We start from the raw sequence: 22,945 nt of genomic DNA on the forward strand, positions 1-22,945 counted from the left end.
ACGGGAGGGTCAGGGAAGGTTAAACAGGACTGTAGACAGACCGGAGGGTCAGGGAAGGTTAAACAGGACTGTGGACAGTCGGGAGGGTAGGGGAAGGTTAAACAGGACTGTGGACAGACGGGAGGGTAGGGGAAGGTTAAACAGGACTGTGGACAGACGGGAGGGTCAGGGAAGGTTAAACAAGACTGTGGACAGACGGGAGGGTAGGGGAAGGTTAAACAGGACTGTAGACAGACGGGAGGGTCAGGGAAGGTTAAACAGGACTGTAGACAGACGGGGGGGTCAGGGAAGGTTAAACAGGACTGTGGACAGACGGGAGGGTCAGGGAAGGTTAAACAGTACTGTAGACAGACGGGAGGGTCAGGGCGGGTTAAACAGGACTGTGGACAGACGGGAGGGTCAGGGAAGGTTAAACAGGACTGTGGACAGACGGGAGGGTAGGGGAAGGTTAAACAGGAATGTGGACAGACGGGAGGGTCAGGGAAGGTTAAACAGGACTGTAGACAGACGGGAGGGTCAGGGAAGGTTAAACAGGACTGTAGACAGACGGGAGGGTCAGGGCGGGTTAAACAGGACTGTGGACAGACGGGAGGGTCAGGGAAGGTTAAACAGGAATGTGGACAGACGGGAGGGTCAGGGAAGGTTAAACAGGACTGTAGACAGACGGGAGGGTCAGGGCGGGTTAAACAGGACTGTGGACAGAGGGGAGGGTCAGGGAAGGTTAAACAGGAATGTGGACAGACGGGAGGGTCAGGGAAGGTTAAACAGGAATGTGGACAGACGGGAGGGTAGGGGAAGGTTAAACAGGACTGTGGACAGACGGGAGGGTCAGGGAAGGTTAAACAGGACTGTGGACAGACGGGAGGGTCAGGGAAGGTTAAACAGGACTGTGGACAGACGGGGGGGTCAGGGAAGGTTAAACAGGATTGTGGACAGACGGGAGGGTCAGGGAAGGTTAAACAGGACTGTGGACAGACGGGAGGGTCAGGGAAGGTTAAACAGGACTGTGGACAGACGGGAGGGTCAGGGAAGGTTAAACAGGACTGTGGACAGACGGGAGGGTAGGGTAAGGTTAAACAGCAATGTGGACAGACGGGAGGGTCAGGGAAGGTTAAACAGGACTGTGGACAGACGGGAGGGTAGGGGAAGGTTAAACAGGACTGTAGACAGACGGGAGGGTCAGGGAAGGTTAAACAGGACTGTGGACAGACGGGAGCGTCAGGGGAAGGTTAAACAGGACTGTGGACAGACGGGAGGGTCAGGGGAAGGTTAAACAGGACTGTGGACAGACGGGAGGGTCAGGGAAGTTTAAACAGGACTGTAGACAGACGGGAGGGTCAGGGAAGGTTAAACAGGACTGTGGACAGACGGGAGGGTAGGGTAAGGTTAAACAGGACTGTGGACAGACGGGAGGGTCAGGGAAGGTTAAACAGGACTGTGGACAGACGGGAGGGTAGGGGAAGGTTAAACAGGACTGTGGACAGACGGGAGGGTCAGGGAAGGTTAAACAGGACTGTGGACAGACGGGAGGGTCAGGGAAGGTTAAACAGGACTGTGGACAGACGGGAGGGTCAGGGAGGGTTAAACAGGAATGTGGACAGACGGGAGGGTAGGGGAAGGTTAAACAGGACTGTAGACAGACGGGAGGGTCAGGGAAGGTTAAACAGGACTGTGGACAGACGGGAGGGTAGGGGAAGGTTAAACAGGACTGTGGACAGACGGGAGGGTCAGGGAAGGTTAAACAGGACTGTGGACAGACGGGAGGGTAGGGGAAGGTTAAACAGGACTGTAGACAGACGGGAGGGTCAGGGAAGGTTAAACAGGACTGTAGACAGACGGGAGGGTCAGGGAAGGTTAAACAGGACTGTAGACAGACGGGAGGGTAGGGGAAGGTTAAACAGGACTGTGGACAGACGGGAGGGTCAGGGAAGGTTTAACAGGACTGTGGACAGACGGGAGGGTCAGGGAAGGTTAAACAGGACTGTGGACAGACGGGAGGGTCAGGGAAGGTTAAACAGGACTGTGGACAGACGAGAGGGTCAGGGAAGGTTAAACAGGACTGTGGACAGACGGGAGGGTCAGGGCGGGTTAAACAGGACTGTAGACAGACGGGAGGGTCAGGGAAGTTTAAACAGGCTGTGGACAGACGGGAGGGTAGGGGAATGTTAAACAGGACTGTAGACAGACGGGAGGGTAGGGGAAGGTTAAACAGGACTGTAGACAGACGGGAGGGTAGGGGAAGGTTAAACAGGACTGTGGACAGACGGGAGGGTCAGGGAAGGTTAAACAGGACTGTAGACAGACGGGAGGGTCAGGGCGGGTTAAACAGGACTGTAGACAGACGGGAGGGTCAGGGAAGGTTAAACAGGACTGTAGACAGACGGGAGGGTCAGGGAAGGTTAAACAGGACTGTAGACAGTCGGGAGGGTAGGGGAAGGTTAAACAGGACTGTGGACAGACGGGAGGGTCAGGGAAGGTTAAACAGGACTGTGGACAGACGGGAGGGTCAGGGAAGTTTAAACAGGACTGTGGACAGACTGGAGGGTCAGGGAAGGTTAAACAGGACTGTGGACAGATGGGAGGGTCAGGGAAGGTTAAACAGGACTGTGTACAGACGGGAGGGTCAGGGAAGGTTAAACAGGACTGTGGACAGACGGGAGGGTCAGGGAAGGTTAAACAGGACTGTGGACAGACGGGAGGGTCAGGGAAGGTTAAACAGGACTGTGGACAGACGGGAGGGTCAGGGCGGGTTAAACAGGACTGTAGACAGACGGGAGGGTCAGGGAAGTTTAAACAGGCTGTGGACAGACGGGAGGGTAGGGGAAGGTTAAACAGGACTGTAGACAGACGGGAGGGTCGGGGAAGGTTAAACAGGACTGTAGACAGACGGGAGGGTAGGGGAAGGTTAAACAGGACTGTAGACAGACGGGAGGGTAGGGGAAGGTTAAACAGGACTGTAGACAGACGGGAGGGTCAGGGAAGGTTAAACAGGAATGTGGACAGACGGGAGGGTAGGGTAAGGTTAAACAGGACTGTGGACAGACGGGAGGGTCAGGGAAGGTTAAACAGGACTGTGGACAGACGGGAGGGTCAGGGAAGGTTAAACAGGACTGTAGACAGACGGGAGGGTCAGGGTAAGGGTGGTGTCTGGGTGAGGTCACCCAGCTCTCACTGCTATACATGGGGACCAGACCGTCACTAATCCGTCAAGATACATAATCTCAAATATCATTTTCTCTAAAAGAGTTGTGATTTGTTGGAAAGTGTGTGTGTGGACATGTGTGTGCATATGATTGTATGTATACACGTGCACTCGTGCATGTACATGTGTACACATGTCCACGAGTGTGTATGTATGCGTGCGCACAACTATGTATGCCTGTGTGCACAAGTGTGTGTACGTGTGTGCATGACTGTGTCTATGTGTGTGCACAAGTGTGTGTTTGTGTGTGCACGAGTGTGTGTGTGTGCACGAGTGTGCGTGTGCGCACGAGTGTGTGTACATGTGCGCACGAGTGTGTGTACGTGTGCGCACGAGTGTGTGTACGTGTGCGCACGAGTGAGTGCGCACGTGGCAATCAGGTGAAGAGACGATTGGGCTTGGATGTGATACTCCCCATGGTCAAATAGCCCACTGATTCTCACTGTCTCGGCTCACACAGGGACCGTGGCCTCTTGGCTGTGTCCCATCGAACCCGTATACCTGACTCAACAAACCCCCCTCCTCCCATCCCACCATTACCAGCACAATCCAGCACCTTTCGGGGAGAAGGGGACAAAAATTGGGGAATCAATAAACGTGAAAGCTGACCTTCAGAGTTTTAGTTTTGCGAACAGAGAGCTCTTGGTTGTTTCTGGGATTTTGCCTGGACTTCAGGGTCCTGAATCAGGGTCTAGAATGAGACGGGGAGCTGGATGAAGGACATCAAAAGCTCCCGTTTATACCGTGCCTTTAATGGAGTAAAATGTCCCAAGGCCCTTCCCAGGGGCGATTATCAAACAAAACTTAACACCGAGCCACATAAGGAGATATTAGGACAGGTGACCAAAAGCCTGGTCAAAGAGGGAGGTTTTAAGGAGCGTCTTAAAGGAGGAGAGAGAGGTAGAGAGAGGGAGAGGTTTAGGGAGGGAATTCCAGAGCTCAGGGCCTCGGCAGCTGAAGGCACGGCCGCCAATGGTGGAGTGATTAAAATCGGGGATGGACAAGAGGCCAGAATTGGGGGAGTGCAGAGATCTCGGAGGGTTGTAGGGCTGGAGGAGGTTACAGAGATCTCGGGAGGGTCACAGGGATGGAGGAGGTTACAGAGATCTCAGAGGGTTGTAGGGCTGGAGGAGGTTACAGAGATCTCGGAGGGTTGTGGGGCTGGAGGAGGTTACAGAGATCTCGGAGGGTTGTGGGGCTGGAGGAGGTTACAGAGATCTCGGAGGGTTGTAGGGCTGGAGGAGGTTACAGAGATCTCAGAGGGTTGTGGGGCTGGAGGAGGTTACAGAGATCTCGGAGGGTTGTAGGGCTGGAGGAGGTTACAGAGATCTCGGAGGGTCACAGGGATGGAGGAGGTTACAGAGATCTCGGAGGGTCACAGGGATGGAGGAGGTTTCAGAGATAGGGAGGGGACGAGGCCATGGGGGGATTTGAACACAAGGGTGTGAACTTTAAAATGGAGGCATCGTCAATGGAGGTCAGCGAGCACAGCTATTCCCTCCCTCCAAATCCCCACATTCCTAAACTCCCCAACACTACGGGGAGACAGATGTGTGTGATGACCCAGTCTGTCGAGCCCCTGAATCTGGCACTGACACACTCTGGGAATTTCCTGTCGGCCTGCGGCCCCCGGAGGGGTTGATTGGAGCTGTGGCTGTGAGGCATTGCCCTCTCGCTGCTCAGCTGTGTTCCTGCTCTCTGTTGCCTGGTCCCCTTTTGCCCAGTGCCCTGTGTGTCAGCAATGCTCTGTGACTGCCACTCACTCAGTCAGCTTGGGGTAAGGCTGCAGGAGACACCCGACTGGCCGGCAATACCTAATTACAGTGCCAGCATTTGCAGTGTGAGCAGCCCCTCACCGCAAGACCACAGGATCATACCAGACAAGCAAGGCCGTTCGGCCCATCTTAATTCATCCATCCAGACAGATCCTAACACCCCCGCATTGAAAAATCCAATTCTTTCTTCAATGATTCTGGGGCTTTTCCTTCCACTCCTGTATCTGGGAGTCAGTTCCAGATGTTGATCACACTCTGTGTGGGGGAGTTTTTCCTGATATCAGTTCAGCAATTACCCTTCATTCATTTGAACCTGTGTCCCCTTCTCCTGCTCCCACTCCTTAATTTAATGTAATATTCCTGATTTACCTTTTCCTTTCCATTAACTGTCTCATATCCCTCGAGAAAATCACCTCTCCAGTCTTTCCTCATCACCAGACCCCTGATACCGGTGATCAGACTCCTGGCTCTTCTCTGCACCGCCTCCAGTGGTTGAATATCTCCCTTGTGTCTCGAAACCAGGACCAGACCCAGTGCTCAGGGTCCATTCCCCCCAGAGCCCCCGTACAGTTTGATCAGGACCAGACCCAGTGCTCAGGGTCCGTTCCCCCCAGAGTCCCCGTACAGTTTGATCAGGACCAGACCCAGTGCTCAGGGTCCATTCCCCCCAGAGCCCCGTACAGTTTGATCAGGACCAGACCCAGTGCTCAGGGTCCATTCCCCCCAGAGCCCCGTACAGTTTGATCAGGACCAGACCCAGTGCTCAGGGTCCATTCCCCCCAGAGCCCCGTACAGTGTGATCAGGACCAGACCCAGTGCTCAGGGTCCGTTCCCCCCAGAGCCCCGTACAGTTTGATCAGGACCAGACCCAGTGCTCAGGGTCCATTCCCCCCAGAGCCCCGTACAGTTTGATCAGGACCAGACCCAGTGCTCAGGGTCCATTCCCCCCAGAGCCCCGTACAGTGTGATCAGGACTCACTCTGACTTGTGTCTTACTGTTTTGACTATTCTTCAACATCCTATTGGCTTGATTGCTGCTCTCCATTGATTGGATGTGTTGAGTGTTGAGTTGCTCTCCATTGATTGGATGTGTTGAGTTGCTCTTCATTGATTGGATGTGTTGAGTGTTGAGTTGCTCTCCGTGGATTGGATGTGTTGAGTTGCTCTCCATTGATTGGATGTGTTGAGTTGCTCTCCATTGATTGGATGTGTTGAGTGTTGATTTGCTCTCCATTGATTGGATGTGTTGAGTTGCTCTCCATTGATTGGATGTGTTGAGTGTTGATTTGCTCTCCATTGATTGGATGTGTTGAGTTGCTCTTCATTGATTGGATGTGTTGAGTGTTGAGTTGCTCTCCGTGGATTGGATGTGTTGAGTTGCTCTCCATTGATTGGATGTGTTGAGTTGCTCTTCATTGATTGGATGTGTTGAGTGATGAGATGCTCTTCATTGATTGGATGTGTTGAGTTGCTCTTCATTGATTGGATGTGTTGAGTTGCTCTTCATTGATTGGATGTGTTGAGTGATGAGATGCTCTTCATTGATTGGATGTGTTGAGTTGCTCTCCATTGATTGGATGTGTTGAGTTGCTCTTCATTGATTGGATGTGTTGAGTGCTGAGTTGCTCTCCATTGATTGGATGTGTTGAGTTGCTCTTCATTGATTGGATGTGTTGAGTGTTGAGTTGCTCTCCATTGATTGGATGTGTTGAGTTGCTCTTCATTGATTGGATGTGTTGAGTGTTGAGTTGCTGTTTCACCCCATTAATGGAGTCGATGTAATGGCCATTTGTCCTTCCTGTGTCCAGTAGTTTCCAGTTGTCTGTATTAATTTCCGTCTCTCAATGTTCTGCCCACTCTCACATCTTGCCCACCTCATTCTGTAATTTCCCATTTGCCTCTCATTCCTATTTTCACCCCTTTTCCCAGCTTGCTGGGAGTGCTGGACTCACGACCTTGCTGCATTGTCTTATAGTCATCAATAATATGAAGGTGATGTGTCTCCCCCACTCAAAACTCAACCCCCCATCTCTACAATGTAGATACAGACCCCTTCGAACCTCTTGAGCCCAGGCACTAAGTGTTGGCAAGCTATTCGATTGCATGAGGCATCGCAACCGAGCCCGATCCCTTCTTCACAAACTGTCCCACACAGGGGAATTTTCCAGGGGGGGGGGTGCGGGAGTCACAGGCTAGTGATCAACAATGGGAAGCTGGGCTGATTTCCCCCTTGCTAACCTGGGAGTACTGAGGCTAATAGTAGCCCCCCACCCCCTCACCCTCATCCTACCTGAGATCAGCTAACTCAGAGAATGTGAGGGATGGGACAGGGGGCCTTCCTGTACCACTCAGCTGCACTAAGGGACTCCGGCCTAGGGGGGCCGACAGTGCCCCTGTCAGTCCGCTGACGAGTCGGGTTCCTGTCTGTAAATGAGACAGGCACCCTGATCAGATCCAGGCCCCAGCACTCCCTCAGCTCGCACCGAGAATTCCCAGACGCCGAGGCTGAGAGGCTGCGGGGGCTGTTGGCGGGGTGGGGGGTCGGGAAGCTGAGACTGCGATCTGTCACTCCACCAAAATGGTTCACAGTCTGACTGCACTAAGTTGCTCCGTGCTGCGGTGGTCATTGGATGTTTCTGAGTGTGTGATAGATCAAACATTACAGCCGACAGTCACAGTCAGCTTTGGCTCGGTGGTACCGCCCCCAAGTCCGAAGGTCGCGGATCTTAAGCCCCACTCCAGAGACTTGAGCAGAAAATCTGGTCATGGAATAAACACTTGGGTTGGGGTTGAGACATGGGTGAAGCAAACGCTGATTTCACACAAGCTGCCTGTGTTGCCATGGCAGTGAGTGCACTCCGAGAGTAATTCATCGGGCTGAGAAATGGGATATATGAATGCAAGATAGAATCGTACAGCACAGGAGGAGGCCGTTCGGCCCGTCGTGCCTGTGCCTGCTCTTTGTAAGAGCTCTCCAATTAGTCCCACTCCCCTGCTCTTTCCCCATAGCCCCGTAAATTTTTTCCCTTCAAGTATTTCTCCGATTCCCTTTTGAAAGTTATTGTTGAATCTGCTTCCACCGCCCTCTCAGGCAGTGAGTTCCAGACCCTCACAACTCGCTGCGTGAGAACCCTCTGGTTCTTTTCAAAAGTAACATTTGCCAACCCTCGTGCCTTGCAGGAGATAACAGAGTGTTTCTGCACATATCGAACCCGCTGCTGGAATCGAGCAGGGATCTCCCCAACAGCAGGATTTGTGCAGCGAGAGGCTACGAGAGGGAAGCAAATGGTCCACTCAGTCCCGCAGGATCCCAGGACCGAGTGGCTCACAGCTGCTGCAATACAAGTGTGAAAATAGAGACCGGGGTCTCCCCTTCCACCAACCACAGCCTGGGTAAGGAAGCTGATTGTTCGATGTCCATGGGGACTGCGCAGTCCGCGACTCACCATACAGCCGCACACTGCAAACAAGCTGCAGGGGATAGGCCTTCACAATGCTTTATGAAGGAGGGGAGTGAGGTAGCAAGGGGCAGGGATGAGGAGGAGAGTTAATAAGGGGAGCGATTAGGGAGAAGGGTACCACGGGGAGGAGAGGGGGAGAGGGGTAACATGGGGAGGGTGGATTTAAGAACATAAGAACATAAGAAATAGGAGCAGGAGCAGGCCATTCGGCCCCTCGAGCCTGCTCCGCCATTCAATCAGATCATTGCTGATCTTCAACCTCAACTCCACTTTCCTGCCTGATCCCCATATCCCTTGATTCCCCAAGAGTCCAAAAATCTATCGATTTCAGCCTTGAATATACTCAGTGACTCAGCATCCACAGCCCTCTGGGGTAGAGAATTCCAAAGATTCACAACCCTCTGAGTGAAGAAATTCCTCTTCATCTCAGTCTTAAATGTCCGACCCCTTATTCTGAGACTATGTCCCCTAGTTCGAGACTCTCCAACCAGGGGAAACATCCTCTCAGCATTTACCCTGTCAAGCCCTCACGGAATCTTATATGATTCAATGAGATCACCTCTCATTCTTCTAAACTCCAGAGAGTATAGGCCCATTCTACTCAATCTCTCCACATAGGACAACCCTCTCATCCCAGGAATTAATCTAGTGAACCTTCGTTGCACCCCCCCAAGGCAAGTATATCCTTCCCTAGATAAGGAGACCAAAACTGTACACAGTACTCCAGGTGAGGTCTCACCAAAGCCCTGTACAATTGTAGTAAGACTTCCTTAACTTGTACTCCATCACCCTTGCAATAAAGGCCAACATGCCATTTCCCTTCCTAATTGCCTGCTGTACCTGCATGTTAACTTTTTGTGTTTCTTGTACAAAGACACCCAGATCTCTCTGAATACCAACATTTAATAGTTTCTCACCATTTAAAAAATATTCTGTTTTTCTATTCTTCCTACCAAAGTGAATAACCTCACATTTCCCCACATTATACTCCATCTGCCACCTTCTTGCCCACTCACTTAACCTGACTCTATCCCTTTGCAGACTCTTTGTGTCCTCCTCACAGCTTACTTTCCCACCTAGCTTTGTATCATCAGCAAACTTGGATACATTACACTCGATCCCTTCATCTAAGTCATTAATATAGATTGTAAATAGCTGAGGCCCAAGCACTGATCCTTGTGGCACTCCACTAGTTACAGCCTGCCAACCCGAAAATGACCCGTTTATCCCTACTCTGTTTTCTGTCTGTTAACCAATCCTCTATCCATGCTGATATATTAACCCCAACCCCATGAGCCCTTATCTTGTGTAACATCTTTTTACGTGGCTCCTTATCAAAAGCATTTTGAAAATCCAAATATACGACATCCACTGGTTCCCCTTTATCTACCCTGCTCGTTACACCCTCAAAAAACTCTGATAGATTTGTCAAACACGATTTCCCCTTCATAAATCCGTGTTGATTTAGCAGTTGATATAAACCAACACCAAGAGAGGGAACTGAGGACCCTGCGGAGAGACTGATTTACCTGCAGCAGACGGGCAGACGGGCAGACTGACAGGCACTGAGCTGCAGGACTCGGCTGCCATCCAGTGGCCGAGGTCAGTAACGATCTGACAGAGCTCACAATTGTTCAGCTGGGAGTGACAGAGCTCACAATTGTTCAGCTGGGAGTGACAGAGCTCACAATTGTTCAGCTGGGAGTGACAGAGCTCACAATTGTTCAGGTAGGAGTAACAGAGCTCACAATTGTTCAGGTAGGAGTAACAGAGCTCACAATTGTTCAGGTAGGAGTAACAGAGCTCACAATTGTTCAGGTAGGAGCGACAGAGCTCACAATTCTTCAGGTAGGAGTGACAGAGCTCACAACTGTTCAAGAAGGAGTGACAGAGGTCAAAATTTTTCAGGTAGGAGTGACAGAGCTCACAATTGTTCAGGTAGGAGCGACAGAGCTCACAATTCTTCAGGTAGGAGTAACAGAGCTCACAACTGTTCAAGAAGGATTGACAGAGGTCAAAATTTTTCAGGTAGGAGTGACAGAGCTCACAATTGTTCAGGTAGGAGCGACAGAGCTCACAATTCTTCAGGTAGGAGTAACAGAGCTCACAATTGTTCAGGTAGGAGTGACAGAGCTCACAACTGTTCAGGTAGGAGTGACAGAGCTCACAATTGTTCAGGAAGGAGTGACAGAGCTCACAATTGTTCAGAGAGGAGCGACAGAGCTCACAATTGTTCAGATAGGAGTGACAGAGTTCACAATTGTTCAGGTAGGAGTGACAGAGCTCACAATTCTTCAGGTAGGAGTAACAGAGCTCACAATTGTTCAGGTAGGAGTAAGAGAGCTCACAATTGTTCAGGTAGGAGTAACAGAGCTCAAAATTGTTCAGGTAGGAGTGACAGGGCTCACAATTGTTCAGGTAGGAGTAACAGAGCTCACAACTGTTCAGGAAGGAGTGACAGGGCTCACAATTCTACAGGTAGGAGGAACAGAACTCACTATTGTTCAGGTAGGAGTAAGAGAGCTCACAATTGTTCAGGTAGGAGTAACAGAGCTCACAATTGTTCAGGAAGGAGTGACAGGGCTCACAATTGTTCAGGTAGGAGTGACAGAGCTCACAATTCTACAGGTAGGAGGAAAAGAGCTCACTATTGTTCAGGTCGGAGTGTCAGAGCTCACAACTGTTCAGGTAGGAGTAACGAATCTCACAACTGTTCAGGTAGGAATAACGGAGCTCACAACTGTTCAGGTAGGAATAACGGAGCTCACAACTGTTCAGGTAGGAGTGACAGTGCTCACAATTGTTCAGGTAGGAGTAACAGAGTTCACAATTGTTCAGAGACGAGTGACAGAGCTCGCAATTGTTCAGGTAGGAGTGACAGAGCTCACAATTGTTCAGGTAGGAGTGACAGAGCTCACAATTGTTCAGGAAGGAGTGACACAGCTCACAGTTGCTCAGACAGGAGTGACAGAGCTCACAATTGTTCAGATAGGAGTGACACAGCTTACAATTGTTCAGATAGGAGTGACAGAGCTCACAATTGTTCAGGTAGGAGTGACAAAGCTCAGCTTCATGTTCAGAAAAGTTTCACACGGATTGTATCTGTGTGGTCAGAAAATGATGATCAGATCTCCCGTGAAAGTCCCTCCTATTCACAGTGTGTAATCTGTTCACTGACAGTCCCTATTCACAGTGTGTAATCTGTTCACTGACAGTCCCTATTCACAGTGTGTAATCTGTTCACTGACAGTCCCTATTCACACTGTGTAATCTGTTCACTGACAGTCCCTATTCACACTGTGTAATCTGTTCACTGACAGTCCCTATTCACACTGTGTAATCTGTTCACTGACAGTCCCTATTCACAGTGTGTAATCTGTTCACTGACAGTCCCTATTCACACTGTGTAATCTGTTCACTGACAGTCCCTATTCACAGTGTGTAATCTGTTCACTGACAGTCCCTATTCACACTGTGTAATCTGTTCGCTGACAGTCCCTATTCACACTGTGTAATCTGTTCACTGACAGTCCCTATTCACACTGTGTAATCTGTTCACTGACAGTGCCTATTCACAGTGTGTAATCTGTTCACTGACAGTCCCTATTCACAGTGTGTAATCTGTTCACTGACAGTCCCTATTCACACTGTGTAATCTGTTCACTGACAGTCCCTATTCACAGTGTGTAATCTGTTCACTGACAGTCCCTATTCACAGTGTGTAATCTGTTCACTGACAGTCCCTATTCACACCGTGTAATCTGTTCACTGACAGTCCCTATTCACACTGTGTAATCTGTTCACTGACAGTCCCTATTCACACTGTGTCATCTGTTCACTGACAGTCCCTATTCACACTGTGTAATCTGTTCACTGACAGTCCCTATTCACACTGTGTAATCTGTTCACTGACAGTCCCTGTTCACACTGTGTAATCTGTTCACTGACAGTCCCTATTCACACTGTGTAATCTGTTCACTGACAGTCCCTATTCACACTGTGTAATCTGTTCACTGACAGTCCCTATTCACACTGTGTAATCTGTTCACTGACAGTCCCTATTCACCGTGTGTAATCTGTTCACTGACAGTCCCTATTCACAGTGTGTAATCTGTTCACTGACAGTCCCTATTCACACTGTGTAATCTGTTCACTGACAGTCCCTATTCACAGTGTGTAATCTGTTCACTGACAGTCCCTATTCACAGTGTGTAATCTGTTCACTGACAGTCCCTATTCACACCGTGTAATCTGTTCACTGACAGTCCCTATTCACACTGTGTAATCTGTTCACTGACAGTCCCTATTCACACTGTGTAATCTGTTCACTGACAGTCCCTATTCACACTGTGTCATCTGTTCACTGACAGTCCCTATTCACACTGTGTAATCTGTTCACTGACAGTCCCTATTCACAGTGTGTAATCTGTTCACTGACAGTCCCTATTCACAGTGTGTAATCTGTTCACTGACAGTCCCTATTCACACTGTGTAATCTGTTCACTGACAGTCCCTGTTCACACTGTGTAATCTGTTCACTGACAGTCCCTATTCACACTGTGTAATCTGTTCACTGACAGTCCCTATTCACACTGTGTAATCTGTTCACTGACAGTCCCTATTCACACTGTGTAATCTGTTCACTGAAGATCCCTATTCACCGTGTGTAATCTGTTCACTGACAGTCCCTATTCACACTGTGTAATCTGTTCACTGACAGTCCCTATTCACACTGTGTAATCTGTTCACTGACAGTCCCTATTCACACTGTGCAATCTGTTCACAGACAGCCCCTATTCACAGTGTGTAATCTGTTCACTGACAGTCCCTATTCACACTGTGTAATCTGTTCACTGACAGTCCCTATTCACACTGTGTAATCTGTTCACTGACAGTCCCTATTCACCGTGTGTAATCTGTTCACTGACAGTCCCTATTCACACTGTGCAATCTGTTCACAGACAGCCCCTATTCACAGTGTGTAATCTGTTCACTGACAGTCCCTATTCACACTGTGTAATCTGTTCACTGACAGTCCCTATTCACAGTGTGTAATCTGTTCACTGACAGTCCCTATTCACACTGTGTAATCTGTTCACTGACAGTCCCTATTGACAGTGTGTAATCTGTTCACTGACAGTCCCTATTCACACTGTGTAATCTGTTCACTGACAGTCCCTATTCACACTGTGTAATCTGTTCACTGACAGTCCCTATTCACACTGTGTGATCTGTTCACTGACAGTCCCTATTCACACTGTGTAATCTGTTCACTGACAGTCCCTATTCACACTGTGCAATCTGTTCACTGACAGTCCCTATTCACACTGTGTAATCTGTTCACTGACAGTCCCTATTCACACTGTGTAATCTGTTCACTGACAGTCCCTATTCACACTGTGTAATCTGTTCACTGACAGTCCCTATTCACACTGTGTAATCTGTTCACTGACAGTCCCAATTCAAACTGTGTAATCTGTTCACTGACAGTCCCTATTCACACTGTGTAATCTGTTCACTGACAGTCCCTATTCACACTGTGTAATCTGTTCACTGACATTCCCTATTCACACTGTGTAATCTGTTCACTGACAGTCCCTATTCACACTGTGTAATCTGTTCACTGACAGTCCCTATTCACACTGTGTAATCTGTTCACTGACAGTCCCTATTCACAGTGTGTAATCTGTTCACTGACAGTCCCTATTCACACTTTGTAATCTGTTCACTGACAGTCCCTATTCACACTGTGTAATCTGTTCACTGACAGTCCCTATTCACACTGTGTAATCTGTTCACTGACAGTCCCTATTCACACTGTGTAATCTGTTCACTGACAATCCCTATTCACAGTGTGTAATCTGTTCACTGACAGTCCCTATTCACACTGTGTAATCTGTTCACTGACAGTCCCTATTCACACTGTGTAATCTGTTCACTGACAGTCCCTATTCACACTGTGTAATCTGTTCACTGACAGTCCCTATTCACACTGTGTAATCTGTTCACTGACAGTCCCTATTCACACTGTGTAATCTGTTCACTGACAGTCCCTATTCACACTGTGTAATCTGTTCACTGACAGTCCCTATTCACACTGTGTAATCTGTTCACTGACAGTCCCTATTCACACTGTGTAATCTGTTCACTGACGGTCCCTATTCACAGTGTGTAATCTGTTCACTGACAGTCCCTATTCACACTGTGTAATCTGTTCACTGACAGTCCCTATTCACACTGTGTAATCTGTTCACTGACAGTCCCTATTCACAGTGTGTAATCTGTTCACTGACAGTCCCTATTCACACTGTGTAATCTGTACACTGACAGTCCCTATTCACACTGTGTAATCTGTTCACTGACAGTCCCTATTCACACTGTGTAATCAGTTCACTGACAGTCCCTATTCACACTGTGTAATCTGTTCACTGACAGTCCCTATTCACAGTGTGTAATCTGTTCACTGACAGTCCCTATTCACAGTGTGTAATCTGTTCACTGACTGTCCCTATTCACATTGTGTAATCTGTTCACTGACAGTCCCTATTCACACTGTGTAATCTGTTCACTGACAGTCCCTATTCACAGTGTGTAATCTGTTCACTGACAGTCCCTATTCACACTGTGTAATCTGTTCACTGACAGTCCCTATTCACACTGTGTAATCTGTTCACTGACAGTCCCTATTCACACTGTGTAATCTGTTCACTGACAGTCCCTATTCACACTGTGTAATCCGTTCACTGACAGTCCCTATTCACACTGTGTAATCTGTTCACTGACAGTCCCTATTCACACTGTGTAATCTGTTCACTGACAGTCCCTATTCACACTGTGTAATCTGTTCACTGACAGTCCCTATTCACAGTGTATAATCTGTTCACTGACGGTCCCTATTCACAGTGTGTAATCTGTTCACTGACAGTCCCTATTCACACTGTGTAATCTGTTCACTGACAGTCCCTATTCACACTGTGTAATCTGTTCACTGACAGTCCCTATTCACAGTGTGTAATCTGTTCACTGACAGTCCCTATTCACAGTGTGTAATCTGTTCACTGACAGTCCCTATTCACAGTGTGTAATCTGTTCACTGACAGTCCCTATTCACAGTGTGTAATCTGTTCACTGACAGTCCCTATTCACAGTGTGTAATCTGTTCACTGACAGTCCCTATTCACACTGTGTAATCTGTTCACTGACAGTCCCTATTCACAGTGTGTAATCTGTTCACTGACAGTCCCTATTCACACTGTGTAATCTGTTCACTGACAGTCCCTATTCACAGTGTGTAATCTGTTCACTGACAGTCCCTATTCACACTGTGTAATCTGTTCACTGACAGTCCCTATTCACACTGTGTAATCTGTTCACTGACAGTCCCTATTCACACTGTGTAATCTGTTCACTGACAGTCCCTATTCACACTGTGTAATCTGTTCACTGACAGTCCCTATTCACAGTGTGTAATCTGTTCACTGACAGTCCCTATTCACAGTGTGTAATCTGTTCACTGACAGTCCCTATTCACACTGTGTAATCTGTTCACTGACAGACCCTATTCACAGTGTGTAATCTGTTCACTGACAGTCCCTATTCACACTGTGCAATCTGTTCACTGACAGTCCCTATTCACACTGTGCAATCTGTTCACTGACAGTCCCTATTCACAGTGTGTAATCTGTTCACTGACAGTCCCTATTCACACTGTGTAATCTGTTCACTGACAGTCCCTATTCACACTGTGTAATCTGTTCACTGACAGTCCCTATTCACACTGTGTAATCTGTTCACTGACAGTCCCTATTCACACTGTGTAATCTGTTCACTGACAGTCCCTATTCACACTGTGTAATCTGTTCACTGACAGTCCCTATTCACAGTGTGTAATCTGTTCACTGACAGTCCCTATTCACACTGTGTAATCTGTTCACTGACAGTCCCTATTCACACTGTGTAATCTGTTCACTGACAGTCCCTATTCACACTGTGTAATCTGTTCACTGACAGTCCCTATTCACACTGTGTAATCTGTTCACTGACAGTCCCTATTCACAGTGTGTAATCTGTTCACTGACAGTCCCTATTCACACTGTGTAATCTGTTCACTGACAGTCCCTATTCACACTGTGTAATCTGTTCACTGACAGTCCCTATTCACAGTGTGTAATCTGTTCACTGACAGTCCCTATTCACAGTGTGTAATCTGTTCACTGACAGTCCCTATTCACAGTGTGTAATCTGTTCACTGACAGTCCCTATTCACACTGTGTAATCTGTTCACTGACAGTCCCCATTCACACTGTATAATCTGTTCACTGACAGTCCCTATTCACACTGTGCAATCTGTTCACTGACAGTCCCTATTCACACTGTGTAATCTGTTCACTGACAGTCCCTATTCACACTGTGTAATCTGTTCACTGACAGTCCCTATTCACAGTGTGTAATCTGTTCACTGACAGTCCCTATTCACAGTGTGTAATCTGTTCACTGACAGTCCCTATTCACACTGTGTAATCTGTTCACTGACAGTCCCTATTCACACTGTGTAATCTGTTCACTGACAGTCCCTATTCACACTGTGTAATCTGTTCACTGACAGTCCCTATTCACACTGTGTCATCTGTTCACTGACAGTCCCTATTCACACTGTGTAATCTGTTCACTGACAGTCCCTATTCACACTGTGTAATCTGTTCACTGACAGTCCCTATTCACAGTGTGTAATCTGTTCACTGAACGTCCCTATTCACACTGTGTAATCTGTTCACTGACAGTCCCTATTCACAGTGTGTAATCTGTTCACTGACAGTCCCTATTCACAGTGTGTAATCTGTTCACTGACAGTCCCTATTCACACTGTGTAATCTGTTCACTGACAGTCCCTATTCACACTGTGTAATCTGTTCACTGACAGTCCCTATTCACAGTGTGTAATCTGTTCACTGACAGTCCCTATTCACAGTGTGGAATCTGTTCACTGACAGTCCCTATTCACACTGTGTAATCTGTTCACTGACAGTCCCTATTCACAGTGTGTAATCTGTTCACTGACAGTCCCTATTCACAGTGTGTAATCTGTTCACTGACAGTCCCTATTCACACTGTGTAATCTGTTCACTGACAGTCCCTATTCACAGTGTGTAATCTGTTCACTGACAGTCCCTATTCACACTGTGTAATCTGTTCACTGACAGTCCCTATTCACAGTGTGTAATCTGTTCACTGACAGTCCCTATTCACACTGTGTAATCTGTTCACTGACAGTCCCTATTCACAGTGTGTAATCTGTTCACTGACAGTCCCTATTCACACTGTGTAATCTGTTCACTGACAGTCCCTATTCACACTGTGTAATCTGTTCACTGACAGTCCCTATTCACAGTGTGTAATCTGTTCACTGACAGTCCCTATTCACAGTGTGTAATCTGTTCACTGACAGTCCCTATTCACACTGTGTAATCTGTTCACTGACAGTCCCTATTCACAGTGTGTAATCTGTTCACTGACAGTCCCTATTCACAGTGTGGAATCTGTTCACTGACAGTCCCTATTCACACTGTGTAATCTGTTCACTGACAGTCCCTATTCACAGTGTGTAATCTGTTCACTGACAGTCCCTATTCACAGTGTGTAATCTGTTCACTGACAGTCCCTATTCACACTGTGTAATCTGTTCACTGACAGTCCCTATTCACAGTGTGTAATCTGTTCACTGACAGTCCCTATTCACACTGTGTAATCTGTTCACTGACAGTCCCTATTCACAGTGTGTAATCTGTTCACTGACAGTCCCTATTCACACTGTGTAATCTGTTCACTGACAGTCCCTATTCACAGTGTGTAATCTGTTCACTGACAGTCCCTATTCACACTGTGTAATCTGTTCACTGACAGTCCCTATTCACACTGTGTAATCTGTTCACTGACAGTCCCTATTCACAGTGTGTAATCTGTTCACTGACAGTCCCTATTCACAGTGTGTAATCTGTTCACTGACAGTCCCTATTCACACTGTGTAATCTGTTCACTGACAATCCCTATTCACAGTGTGTAATCTGTTCACTGACAGTCCCTATTCACACTGTGTAATCTGTTCACTGACAGTCCCTATTCACACTGTGTAATCTGTTCACTGACAATCCCTATTCACAGTGTGTAATCTGTTCATTGACAGTCCCTATTCACACTGTGTAATCTGTTCACTGACAGTCCCTATTCACACTGTGTAATCTGTTCACTGACAATCCCTATTCACAGTGTGTAATCTGTTCACTGACAGTCCCTATTCACACTGTGTAATCTGTTCACTGACAGTCCCTATTAACACTGTGTAATCTGTTCACTGACAGTCCCTATTCACAGTGTGTAATCTGTTCACTGACAGTCCCTATTCACACTGTGTAATCTGTTCACTGACAGTCCCGATTCACACTGTGTAATCTGTTCACTGACAGTCCCTATTCACACTGTGTAATCTGTTCACTGACAGTCCCTATTCACACTGTGTAATCTGTTCACTGACAGTCCCTATTCACACTGTGTAATCTGTTCACTGACAGTCCCTATTCACACTGTGTAATCTGTTCACTGACAGTCCCTATTCACACTGTGTAATCTGTTCACTGACAGTCCCTATTCACACTGTGTAATCTGTTCACTGACAGTCCCTATTCACAGTGTGTAATCTGTTCACTGACAGTCCCTATTCACACTGTGTAATCTGTTCACTGACAGTCCCTATTCACACTGTGTAATCTGTTCACTGACAGTCCCTATTCACACTGTGTAATCTGTTCACTGACAGTCCCTATTCACACTGTGTGATCTGTTCACTGACAGTCCCTATTCACACTGTGTAATCTGTTCACTGACAGTCCCTATTCACACTGTGTAATCTGTTCACTGACAGTCCCTATTCACACTGTGTAATCTGTTCACTGACAGTCCCCATTCACACTGTGTAATCTGTTCACTGACAGTCCCTATTCACACTGTGTAATCTGTTCACTGACAGTCCCTATTCACAGTGTGTAATCTGTTCACTGACAGTCCCTATTCACAGTGTGTAATCTGTTCACTGACAGTCCCTATTCACACTGTGTAATCTTTTCACTGACAGTCCCTATTCACACTGTGTAATCTGTTCACTGACAGTCCCTATTCACACTGTGTAATCTGTTCACTGACAGTCCCTATTCACACTGTGTAATCTGTTCACTGACAGTCCCTATTCACACTGTGTAATCTGTTCACTGACAGTCCCTATTCACACTGTGTAATCTGTTCACTGACAGTCCCTATTCACACTGTGTAATCTGTTCACTGACAGTCCCTATTCACACTGTGTAATCTGTTCACTGACGGTCCCTATTCACACTGTGTAATCTGTTCACTGACAGTCCCTATTCACAGTGTGTAATCAGTTCACTGACAGTCCCTATTCACACTGTGTAATCTGTTCACTGACAGTCCCTATTCACAGTGTGTAATCTGTTCACTGACAGTCCCTATTCACAGTGTGTAATCTGTTCACTGACAATCCCTATTCACACTGTGTAATCTGTTCACTGACAGTTCCTATTCACACTGTGTAATCTGTTCACTGACAGTCCCTATTCACAGTGTGTAATCTGTTCACTGACAGTCCCTATTCACACTGTGTAATCTGTTCACTGACAGTCCCTATTCACACTGTGTAATCTGTTCACTGACAGTCCCTATTCACAGTGTGTAATCTGTTCACTGACAGTCCTTATTCACACTGTGTCATCAGTTCACTGACAGTCCCTATTCACACTGTGTAATCTGTTCACTGACAGTCCCTATTCACACTGTGTAATCTGTTCACTGACATTCCCTATTCACACTGTGTAATCTGTTCACTGACAGTCCCTATTCACACTGTGTAATCTGTTCACTGACAGTCCCTATTCACACTGTGTAATCTGTTCACTGACAGTCCCTATTCACACTGTGTAATCTGTTCACTGACAGTCCCTATTCACAGTGTGTAATCTGTTCACTGACAGTCCCTATTCACACTGTGTAATCTGTTCACTGACAGTCCCTATTCACACTGTGTAATCTGTTCACTGACAGTCCCTATTCACAGTGTGTAATCTGTTCACCGACTGTCCCTATTCACACTGTGTAATCTGTTCACTGACAGTCCCTATTCACACTGTGCAATCTGTTCACTGACAGTCCCTATTCACACTGTGTAATCTGTTCACTGACAGTCCCTATTCACACTGTGTAATCTGTTCACTGACAGTCCCAATTCACACTGTGTAATCTGTTCACTGACAGTCCCAATTCACACTGTGTAATCTGTTCACTGACAGTCCCTATTCACAGTGTGTAATCTGTTCACTGACAGTCCCTATTCACAGTGTGTAATCTGTTCACTGACAGTCCCTATTCACAGTGTGTAATCTGTTCACTGACAGTCCCTATTCACACTGTGTAATCTGTTCACTGACAGTCCCCATTCACACTGTGTAATCTGTTCACTGACAGTCCCGATTCACACTGCATAATCTGTTCACTGACAGTCCCTATTCACACTGTGTAATCTGTTCACTGACAGTCCCTATTCACACTGTGTAATCTGTTCACTGACAGTCCCTATTCACACTGTGTAATCTGTTCACTGACAGTCCCTATTCACACTGTGTAATCTGTTCACTGACAGTCCCTATTCACAGTGTGTAATCTGTTCACTGACATTCCCTGTTCACACTGTGTGATCTGTTCACTGACAGTCCCTATTCACACTGTGTAATCTGTTCACTGACAGTCCCTATTCACACTGTGTAATCTGTTCACTGACAGTCCCTATTCACAGTGTGTAATCTGTTCACTGACAGTCCCTATTCACACTGTGTAATCTGTTCACTGACAGTCCCTATTCACACTGTGTAATCTGTTCACTGACAGTCCCAATTCACACTGTGTAATCTGTTCACTGACCGTCCCTATTCACAGTGTGTAATCTGTTCACTGACAGTCCCTATTCACACTGTGTAATCTGTTCACTGACAGTCCCTATTCACACTGTGTAATCTGTTCACTGACAGTCCCTATTCACACTGTGTAATCTGTTCACTGACAGTCCCTATTCACACTGTGTAATCTGTTCACTGACAGTCCCTATTCACACTGTGTAATCTGTTCACTGACAGTCCCTATTCACACTGTGTAATCTGTTCACTGACAGTCCCTATTCACACTGTGTAATCTGTTCACTGACAGTCCCTATTCACAGTGTGTAATCTGTTCACTGACAGTCCCTATTCACACTGTGTAATCTGTTCACTGACAGTCCCTATTCACAGTGTGTAATCTGTTCACTGACAGTCCCTATTCACACTGTGTAATCTGTTCACTGACAGTCCCTATTCACAGTGTGTAATCTGTTCACTGACAGTCGCTATTCACAGTGTGTAATCTGTTCACTGACAGTCCCTATTCACACTGTGTAATCTGTTCACTGACAGTCCCTATTCACACTGTGTAATCTGTTCACTGACAGTCCCTATTCACACTGTGTAATCTGTTCACTGACAGTCCCTATTCACACTGTGTGATCTGTTCACTGACAGTCCCTATTCACAGTGTGTAATCTGTTCACTGACAGTCCCTATTCACACTGTGTAATCTGTTCACTGACAGTCCCTATTCACAGTGTGTAATCTGTTCACTGACAGTCCCTATTCACACTGTGTAATCTGTTCACTGACAGTCCCTATTCACAGTGTGTAATCTGTTCACTGACAGTCGCTATTCACACTGTGTTATCTGTTCACTGACAGTCCCTATTCACACTGTGTAATCTGTTCACTGACTGTCCCTATTCACAGTGTGTAATCTGTTCACTGACAGTCCCTATTCACACTGTGTAATCTGTTCACTGACAGTCCCTATTCACACTGTGTAATCTGTTCACTGACAGTCCCTATTCACACTGTGTAATCTGTTCACTGACAGTCCCGATTCACACTGTGTAATCTGTTCACTGACAGTCCCTATTCACACTGTGTAATCTGTTCACTGACAGTCCCTATTCACACTGTGTAATCTGTTCACTGACAGTCCCTATTCACACTGTGTAATCTGTTCACTGACAGTCCCTATTCACACTGTGTAATCTGTTCACTGACAGTCCCTATTCACAGTGTGTAATCTGTTCACTGACAGTCCCTATTCACACTGTGTAATCTGTTCACTGACAGTCCCTATTCACAGTGTGTAATCTGTTCACTGACAGTCCCTATTCACACTGTGTAATCTGTTCACTGACAGTCCCTATTCACACTGTGTAATCTGTTCACTGACAGTCCCTATTCACACTGTGTAATCTGTTCACTGACAGTCCCTATTCACACTGTGTGATCTGTTCACTGACAGTCCCTATTCACACTGTGTAATCTGTTCACTGACAGTCCCTATTCACACTGTGTAATCTGTTCACTGACAGTCCCTATTCACACTGTGTAATC

At 47.1% G+C, this 22,945-nt stretch overlaps 1 protein-coding gene across 1 annotated transcript in view; it reads left to right on the forward strand.

Annotated features, from left to right (window-relative positions):
• The window catches only part of LOC137310120 (oxysterols receptor LXR-alpha-like), a 331,404-nt gene that overhangs the window by 111,375 nt on the left and 197,084 nt on the right, over positions 1–22,945 (forward strand). The window contains exon 3 of the mRNA XM_067978090.1: positions 8,158–8,370. Within this exon, the coding sequence (XP_067834191.1) occupies positions 8,158–8,370 (213 nt within the window). The remainder of the gene's footprint in view (positions 1–8,157; positions 8,371–22,945) is intronic.

Source organism: Heptranchias perlo, unplaced genomic scaffold (genome assembly GCF_035084215.1).
Source record: "Heptranchias perlo isolate sHepPer1 unplaced genomic scaffold, sHepPer1.hap1 HAP1_SCAFFOLD_221, whole genome shotgun sequence".
NCBI lineage: Eukaryota > Metazoa > Chordata > Chondrichthyes > Hexanchiformes > Hexanchidae > Heptranchias > Heptranchias perlo.